The sequence below is a fragment of the Meleagris gallopavo genome, chromosome 7 (assembly GCF_000146605.3).
Source record: "Meleagris gallopavo isolate NT-WF06-2002-E0010 breed Aviagen turkey brand Nicholas breeding stock chromosome 7, Turkey_5.1, whole genome shotgun sequence".
Lineage (NCBI taxonomy): Eukaryota > Metazoa > Chordata > Aves > Galliformes > Phasianidae > Meleagris > Meleagris gallopavo.
Window position 1 is genome coordinate 11,059,379 of NC_015017.2, and position 9,860 is coordinate 11,069,238.

Genomic DNA, 9,860 nt, shown 5'->3' on the forward strand with positions numbered 1-9,860 from the left:
GAGGCCACAGATATTTCATTTGCTATTCAATGTGTATAGACAGTCACTTTGCAAGAAGATGCCTAGACTAACACAGTGGGCCCATTTGATGAGTAACTTTATGTTCAATAGATACGTCATATTTTCAGGTTTTTTCTGTTTGTTTGTTGTGGGGTTTTTTGTTTTGTTTGTTTTACCTTGTGATAACAGGCCAGGCAGGGAAAGTCTTCTACTTCCTCCTTCTGATTCCTCCTCTCTAATATCTACTAAACTGGAACTCTTCTTCCCCTGCATTGATTCCAGTTTGACCTGCTCTTCTCGACTGTCTTTCAGAGCTTCAGGCCCTGTGGAACCACTGCCAGGCTGAGGGCTTGGTTCATTTGAAGGTGTGCCATAGAAGTTCATTACTTTCTTCAGAGACAACGCTCCAGCTTCATATGTAGCAGCTACTCTCACACCAACTGCTGATGCACAAGAGGCCACCAGGCTGTTTAAGGCAGATGCACTTGTACCTGGAGGACCAGGGATACAAGCACCAGTTTGTTCTCCTTGAGAAAGCTAAAATAAAATAAAAACAACAACAAAAATCAAAGTATTATAAAGACAGCACATAACAGTGGGCTGATTCATTAATCAAACTAAGAGCTATGCTGAACAAGACATTTTAAGAAATGTTTTTCTTTAACACTCTGGTATAAACTACTACTAATCCTTGGAATCACAGGTTAAGATTGAGCATCACTTCTATGGATATGACCAAAAACACCTCCAAGTGTCTTCTGGACTTGCCACAATGTAGTTCACTCATAAGGGGCTGAAGGCTATTTCTGTGGGTGTGGTTTTGGTTTCTGTTTTTCTTAATACAACAAAATGGATCTTTGCAAACAAATATATTTTAGGCTCATTACCAACTTTATCAGCAAACAGAGTGCATCACTGAGCAGTGTACTAAAAGAAATGTAAGGTCTCCCTTCCATACATTAAAAGGTAAACAGTGATTCACTGATTTCTTTTCCAAGGTTTGCCTTAAGACCACTCTATCTATATATTCTCCTACACTGCTAATGCAGCCATAAAACACTTAGTTAAGTCATCAAGTTACACGAGTGATAAACTGACTAAAGACAATGATCAGTATCAGTGCATCACTGCCTGCAACAACAATAATTTCACCTATCAAATAAGAGACGATACACAAGATAGTAAAGCAAAAACAGGACAGCAAGTCCTATTTTGTCATCCAATATTTGGATGGAAAATGTTATAACTTATTTTTATCCTATCAGAAAGGAAAGAATCTTTGATATTTTTGTGAAAAAGTAGCCTAAAGGGCTGGGATTGTCTTATTCATTTGCACATTATAACTTGGGAGACCAGGTTTGTTGCCATTTGTGTTTTTCCAAAACTAAGATGAAATATTACATGAGCATCCATGAGTCACTTGAAGAGAAGAGATAAAGATGCTCAGTTGCATTGGATCAATCCCATATTTGTCTAATTCCTGGAACTGTGTGAGAAAAACTATTTTAGAACCATTCCTGGAGCAAGAAATCAAGACAGAGCATGAAATGACTTATTTCAGTTATTTCCTAACGGCACGAGTGCTTGCAAGATTCTGAGGAGCTCACAAGTATGAGACTCCATTCGTACCAGCAAGGACAGTTGTGTCTAGGTAACATCTATTAAATAGATCTCTCAATATGAAAACAGAACATGTTGAAATATCAAATTACAGGACAGCCTTTTGTTCTTAATACTACTTACTTATGTTTTAGCAAGCAGTGACAACAACATATCCCAGATAATTGTAAAATGAATTTAAGAAATTTAAGATACGTCTATACTCACATCTGAAACAATGGAAGAAATTTTCTTATTTCTGCTTTAACTTTCACAAATTGAACCAGAGTAGCAGTTTACCTTACAGAAGTTACCTTTACCATACATCACCTAGTACTCAAGTAGATACTGCCAAGACTGTACTGTCAAGTTTTGCATTAGATTTTAGTCTAGGGGCTTTGGGGTTATATGTACTATATCCCCCTTTGATATACAAATTTTTTTTTCCAAATAATAGAAATGGTGATATTTTCTCAGGGAGCTGGGAAACAGTGCTTTTAAACCTTCACATCAAACAACAACTGTTCCTTATTAAGAAGATTTTAATTAACTGTGCTGCTATAGCATCAAAATAGTACTGTTGAACTATTTTCTTCATCGCTCAAAACAGAGCAGTATTTATGAATTCCTATCCCTGTTTATCCATTTGTCCCACTGTGAGCTGATTAATATTGAAAGCTTTTCTTCAATGTTTTAACATCAAGAAATTAAACAGATTTGTGAAGAATCTATTCCATGCAAAGTAAAGAAAGCTTTACCTTGAAGGTAAATTCGACAATTTCTACACAAATGTGAAACCCATACAACACAGAAGGTCTAGAGAAGAGAATGGCAAGCAAGCTTACTTCCTCATGCTCCATAGGATCAAAAGCAGTTAAGACTATAGCACTGTCACTGCTACTTGCATCAAAGGGTTACAACTCAACAAGGATAGGGGACAAAAACTCTTAGACTTCAAAATTGAGAGCCATTGAGTGACGAAATACTTTGAAACTATAGGATACCACAGTCCCATTAAACTGAGTGTCTAATTTGTGATAAGAGTAACATCAAGCATAACATATATAACAGGAGTTGCAGCACATCCAAAGCAATCTACTGGCTACCAACCTGCTCAGATCCTGTGCAGGTATTTTTCTCCAGGCTCTCATTTAACGTGTGATCAGATAAACTGATTAAGTACTCTTTCACTTCTTTTTTGTCAGTACACAGAATATTCCCAAGGCTAGAAATTCCACTCTCTTCCTGTCCATTGTTGCTGGAAAGTAAACTTGCTCCATCAGATTCTAAAGCAACAAGCGCATGTTCTTCCACAAGAGGTTTTTTACAGTCTTCACTCTCACTACCTGTTACACTTTTTCCTTCCAGGTTTTCCAACGAAGAACAGAAGGCATGGTTTTCTGGTTGTTTATCAGCCAGCGCTACACCCAGTGGGCAACAGTGACTATCAGAAATGATTACATGATCTTCCTTGTCTGTCATGGTAATGAGGAGTTGACTGCAATGATTGCACCTCTCTGGAATAGGCTTCATCTCCTGCACAGGGAGACACTGTACCAGAGCCAGGCTGTGGTAGGCTCCACAAGCAATCTGGAGCACAACACGTCCTGCCAGGTGCTCTACCTTCTGTGGCTTTATCACTGGGAAAGTTGTTGTTATAAGGCCCAGCTGGCAGCCACTCCCCCAGGCCCATATCTCTCTGCTTAGTGATAGTGCCAGCGTGTGTTCTTCTCCACATGCTAGCTGCAAAATCCTTACTGATAGCAGAGGACTGGTTTCAGAATCAGAAATACTGATAGGCTGTGGTTCTGGCACAAATGGTTGATTAGCAACTGCACACTGTCCGGAAGAATTGTTCCCCCACATGTACACCACACCACCTTCTGTCACAGCTCCATTATGGAAGCTGCCAGCTGCCACTGTAATAACATGCTGCCCAAGCAACGTATTTTCTAAAATGGGACTATTAGCACAGAACTCCTCTGGTCCTGATCTCCAGGGCAGTTTCCCAAAACTGTAGACCTCACCACCTATTAAAAAAAAAAAATAAGAACAAAAAATCACAATTCTAATGAAGTTAAATCAATACGGCAGTTTGAGAAAACGTTATGATAAATATCAATTTTTAGTTTAATCCCATCTCAACAAAACTGTGGTTATTGATATAGAAAGACTGCTGTTTGCCCTCCACTACTGCTGCTAAGTTCTATGCCTCCTTCAATGGGAAAACAAGGCTGCTGGAAATCCAGAGAACTTCTTATTGTAATGTCTTTTCTAAATGAAATACACTGCATAAATATCATTTTGAGTTAAGACAGTTTAGACTACGTTACCATTTTCAAATGGAAATTCCAGAGCCATCACAAAAAGAATAGGAAAGAAAACACTCAACTCTACTCCAACACAGATTTAAGGTATTTATAACTAAAAAGGAAATACTGGCAACATTAAAAAACAGTTTGAAAGTTGTTGCACATGAGACTTGCAGATGTAATCAATGAAACATTCTAAAAGAAAGGCTGGCAATAATTAAAGTTTGTTACTGATGCAAATCTTAAATATTAACATAGTTATTACCGTCTGTTAGAAGTAAGCCGTGATTTGTACCAAGGGCTGCCTGCAATACAGTCTTTCCACAGAGGCCTGGAAGCCTTTCTGGAGTTATAGAGCAGGAACCAGCTCTCCAGGTATAGACCAGGCCTCTCTCTTTGGCTCCTTCTGCCTCTTCTGAGCTACAAAAAGATTGAAGAAAGCACAGAATTGGCTTGAAATTTTTTGTGGTACTGCAATACTACAAAAGCTTGCTTTTCATGTAGGAAAAACTCAGAAGTTTGTATATTAGTTTTAAATTCAGGGCATCAACAGAACTCATTCACAATTTGGTAATCTTAAATGAAATGCTCTTTAAATTAAAAACAAAAATATTTTATTTGAGTTTATTAGTTTTTCATTTTTCCTTTACTACCCTCAAAGAAACTGTTACCAGCAATCCTTAAAGACACATTTATTTGCAAATAATACAACTAATTACATCTTGTACTTGTTGCTCACAGCAAGGAGATAAAATCCATGCACAATTTTGCCACTGTGGGTGTGCTGGGGGAGATAGTTGCATCAGTTCTTCCAAGCAACTCTATTCCTCTCTACAGTGAGATTTACATGAACTCTTCCCATCTTAGAAAATAGAAAGAATACTTCTGGATTGTTAGGTTTTATTCAATTTTGTACTATTTAATTTGGGGAAATTTGGATGTAGAAAAAAAAAAAAAACATTCTGATCTTTCAATTCTTAGCAACCTTCTCAGGTTCAAATGAACCAGTCATTCATATCAACTGGACCAAGGAAAAGAAACAATCCTGAAACATCATGGGAGTATCTGTGCTCACAGACACAACTGAAGCTATCCAAAGGTTCTTTAACACTTACACTCTGGTTTGAATGCTCAGCCAGCAACTTCTCCCATTCAGCAAAAGAAATTCTTTGGACTCTGACAACAAGCATACTTTTAGTAAATTGTGAAGTCACTTCATATTCTTAAAAAAAAGTTTTCAAACATCAGTAGAGACTTTCAAATTAAGAGTTTTCTTCAGATTTCCAAATCTATATACAACAGACACTTCTCCACCCTGCAGGAAAAGTAGGCTTAGCTCTTTCTTTGGCAACTGTCAAGTCATTTACTGCCTACGTAAAACAGTTCTCTCAGCTTTGCATGAACCTGAAGTTAAATACAAAAAGGTAATGAAAGAGCTTTGATGGAATAGCAGTGTTTGGTTAAAATAAAAGACATTACATAACACACGTATTTAATTACTGAAGAAAACTCAGAAAAAATTAGTCTGAGAGGCTACATTGTGGACAGTTTCTAACACCCAAGAAGCACATTCAAAAGCCACAAGCTTTATTCACGAAGACGATTGTTGTGGTTTTCTTTTTTTTAAACAACGTTTTGCTCATTGTGGTGCATCAGCCAAACAACACCTTTGCACAGTCTGCCTTTGCAACATTTAAGCTGAGAGGAACTTACACAAGACTGAATTATGCCTCTCTCAGCTCCAGTACCTATCCTCAATCTCTTCTTCCATATAAAGGAAAAAGAAGAACTCCATGATGACAAACAAGAACTATTCTATGATTCAGGTAAGTAATGTAATCCAAATTACAAACATAATATTAAAATGCAGAGTCCATGCTGCATTTTAGATGCGGAGAACTTGAGTTTAGAATATAAATACATTTAAAAAGAACCAAGTAACTACAGGCCAGAAAAAGGAGGTTAGGGATTTGATGATCCCCAGAGCTCCCTTCCAACCCTCACAATTCTGTGATTGTGTGATTCTGTGAAAAATCCGACATCACAGTTAGGGTACCTGGCTAGAAACAAGAACATGGATTTTACTGAGATGGACAAAGCACATTACAGTGTTGTGTTCTTTGATAACAGAGCTTTTGTCAGCATTCAGTTTAGTTTACAGCCTTATACTCCAGATTTTATTCATTTGATAACCCTCAGATCATCGTGTGGATACCTATATCCCAGAATTTCTTATAAGATACTAATTTTCCATCTCAGGCAACAGAGATGATTTTACTGTTCACCAGACAATGTTACTTTTAAGTTTCCATGTCCACAAGGTTCAATAAATAACTGACAAAAGAATTTGCTGTTTTAATAAGTTGACTGTTCCGGACATAACTGAAACTTAAAGCTATGTTACTCCTCTCTCCTTCACCTTAGGTTACACACAGAGTATGCTGACATGAACTCGGTAATTTCACAGAGCAATCATTGGCTGGCACATTTCTGGGAGCCTCTGTGGCTCTCTACCTAGCTGCTCACTCATTCTCACCTTCTTTCCTGTGAGGCCATCTGTCAGTGGCAGCACTCCATCACCACCAAATCATCTTTCTTTCAAAAGGAACAGTCCCTCCACAAACTGTGAAACAAAACAACAACAAAAAAAATACAGCTATTTAACTGCAAGTAATATTAAACCAAGATGATAATAATCCCAGGACCCCAAGAAGCAAAGTGTTAGACCTCACATGTAAAAAATCAATAATCACTTCCACAACACAAGGATGGTTTGGTTCACTCACACAGAGCCGGCAGACAAAGCTAAGCAGTCAGACTTGTCCTACCTACTCTTCTCACAGTAGGCCCATTGTAAGGGTGAACTGATCAAAATCTAGTTCAAAGGCAGAAAAACTCTAATTCTCTGTACACACTCAAAAAAACATTGAAGCAGAATAATTGATTTGTTTTCAGTTTAAGAATCCTAAGCTGAAACAAAATGTATAAGACAAATATATTTATAGGAGTAGATAACAGTTAGGAATTCAATTCTTAATCCTGAATCAAATCACATTACCATATGTAACAGAGTACAGTTCTATTAAAGCTTGTGCAGGAAAGCAAAAAAACAGTGGAAGAATTCAAAACATTTATTCACAGAATCTGGTATCAGAGTAGCTATATGATAAGTCTACATGAACCAATGAGGAAAAAGCAGCTGCTCTATTTAATGCTTTTATCCTTTTCCATTTTGAATTTTGGAAATCTACGCTCACACCTTTCCATCTTCCCAAAGATACCTTTGTATTATTCATCCTGTAAGAAAAGTGACACTACAGAGAATACTTGTTTCTTACTGTCTGTTGGGTAGAGAAAGAACTGTATTTTTCCTCAATGCACTACCTGGCTAGATGAAGTAATGAAAATTTTAATTACATTAAGGAACACGTGATTACATTTACTGAAATAAGTTTCAGACAAATTCTTTCAGCCATTTTGTCTCAGCATAGCTGCTGTCTGTATCTGCTGTAAGAAAAACAGAAAAATATTCTAACATAATGGCCTTTTAAGATCGTTCATCTCCAAGAAAAAAATTTAGAATATTTGAACCCCTTATACAGAGAAAACAGACAAGTCTTGATCACAAGAGATAACGTATACAAAGCTGTAAACTGCATACAGAAAAGTTTCAATTCATAATTAGAAATAACTCACACAAATTCCAGTGCTTTCCAGCACTAGAATGCTCTGAATAATGAGGTACCATGCAGACCACCAGATACAGGACACCAAAACAGTGATTCGCACTTCAGAATTGGCAAAGAGCAGATAGGAGTCACAAAAATATAAAACAAAATATAAAAATATAATATATAAAATATAAAATTAAAAAAATCAAATTAATATGAGAAATAGTGTTGTGATGAACCATATGTATTTTGCACTTAAGAAAACAGCAAGTCAGATCAGACTTTCTAGGATCAGAAACAGTTGCATTCATCATCAGAAAGATACTTGAAATGCTTTCAAGGCATTTCTTCCTCTTCTTTCTCAACAATAACAACAACTAACTAACAAACAAACCCACTACTGTCAATTTTTACATTAACAGAGGAAGTCTGAAGATAAAGACACTGTCATACAACACTTCAGTAACGCAGGTGTTGATGAAACATCAAAAGAAATAGAATCATTCCTAGAACTTCTGATTTTGTTATGTGTTCTTGCTTGGAATAAGCCCATTTAAATACAGTTCTTAGAATGTCTTTTATTGAAGATCTTGGCACTTCTTTGTGAAGGACTGTAGCTAAATATATAACTTCCTCATGGACTATATGAACTTTAGTAGAGTTGTCAGAGTATCAACAGTTGTATCACACCATAAATATTTAAGACCAGAGAAATTAACTCTGAATATGCTTGGCTTCTATCACTGAGGAATTTATTTTTAATGGCTCAAAAATGTATTTGTCTCACAAGGTTCAACTGCACAAAAATTTACTATTTTATTTCTAGTAACAAGTTCTCATTATAAGTAGAAAGTTGTTTTCTCACGATCAGAACATGCCATTTTCTATTGAGCCCATCACCTAATTTCATTTGTTTATAAATGATGTTGTAGCTTTACAAATGCATTATTTCACCTGGACTGTTATATGTAGTGAAGTTTAATAATCACAGAAGTGAAAAAAACAGATACCACATACTCTCATAGTATGAAGGATTGCTAAGTTATCAGCACCTGCACTGCTCTGCCCACATGCTTGCTTTTTTTTTTTTTCCCCCCTCAACACTGCAAGAGAAGAACTGCAAACACTGCCAAACAGAGCCAAATTATGAAGTGGATTTTTGTTACAAACAGATGGTCGCTACTTTGACACTGATGTCATGGCTCCCACTAGCAGAGCAGATTGCTAATTCCGATTCTCCAGAAATCAAACACTGCCACGCTGCAACAACTGCTACTGCAAGGAATGACCTGGTGTAAACATTCATCTGATTACTATAGGACTACAGCCCTCACTGGACATTGAGTACTAAGTACCACAGACATAAAAGAAATCTCATATTCAAGGCTGAACAGAAACAACCCATACACCTGTGACTTGCAAAAATAATGGAACTCCCATCAGCCTCAAAGATGTATCACCATCTGATAGTTTATTTACCTGCTACAGTTGACAGATAATAACAAATACTTCTATAACATCCCCATATGTCGGCTTACTGCTACAGAGCTGTAGAGCTGGTAAGCACTTAACTAGGAGGACTGCAACTTTGTTGCACAGCTGCTGAAAAGGGTTACCTCCAAGCTTCCTAGTTCAAAGCTAGGAGCTGTCAACACCAGTATTGCCTACATTTAGGCACACTTAGCATTAGCCAAAAGAACTGGGACAAATATTATCTGTTACACCAGCCAATTAATAATTTAAGATCTACTGAACAGACAAGAGACTCCAAGATTTGTGAGCATCCCTCAGCCCCCTCTTCTGAAACCACACCTTCCTCATTCAGCACACACGCAGATGCCTTCCCTCCCGAGCCAGACAGCTGCTGAGCACGGCTACTTCTATGAAGGCAGCGTACCGTGACAGCGGCGGCGAGGCCTTCACCCCGAGGAACATCGGCCCCTCTACAACTACTCCGGCTGTGCTACACCGCCTGTAACCGCCCGCACAGCCGGGCCGGGATGCCACTGAGGGACGCTGAAAGGTGAAAGCGCGCTCAGCCCTAAGAAACCGAGTCACGCAAAGCGAAAGTGAAAAGAGATAAAGAGGTGACTTCAGGTGACCTCCTCACAGCGAAAGGGAAAATTCCTCATGAACCCTTAGGAACGCACGCTCCTCGCCCCACACAGCCCCGAGAGCCGCCATCCCGTCAGCGCGGCCCGGCGGAGGCCCGCAGCGGGCTCACCGGCGCAGCGCAGCCCCTCGCCGCCTCCCGCGCTACGGCCCGGGCCCGGGCGAC

At 38.3% G+C, this 9,860-nt stretch overlaps 1 protein-coding gene across 3 annotated transcripts in view; it reads right to left on the reverse strand.

Moving 5' to 3' along the window:
• The window catches only part of ALS2 (alsin Rho guanine nucleotide exchange factor ALS2), a 39,198-nt gene that overhangs the window by 27,563 nt on the left and 1,775 nt on the right, over positions 1-9,860 (reverse strand). For 2 of the 3 annotated variants that reach the window (XR_004160300.1, XR_004160299.1), the window contains exons 2-5: positions 6,448-6,534; positions 4,177-4,331; positions 2,710-3,629; positions 177-537 (exon numbers count right to left, since the gene is read on the reverse strand). Coding sequence is in view for 1 of the 3 variants with exons in the window: in XM_019617005.2 (XP_019472550.1) it covers positions 177-537; positions 2,710-3,629; positions 4,177-4,331; positions 6,448-6,467 (1,456 nt within the window). In the remaining 2 variants the exon portion in view is untranslated. Of the gene's footprint in view, positions 1-176; positions 538-2,709; positions 3,630-4,176; positions 4,332-6,447; positions 6,535-9,479; positions 9,684-9,860 lie in introns of those variants that run through there. The other variant, XM_019617005.2, reaches the window with a different exon arrangement.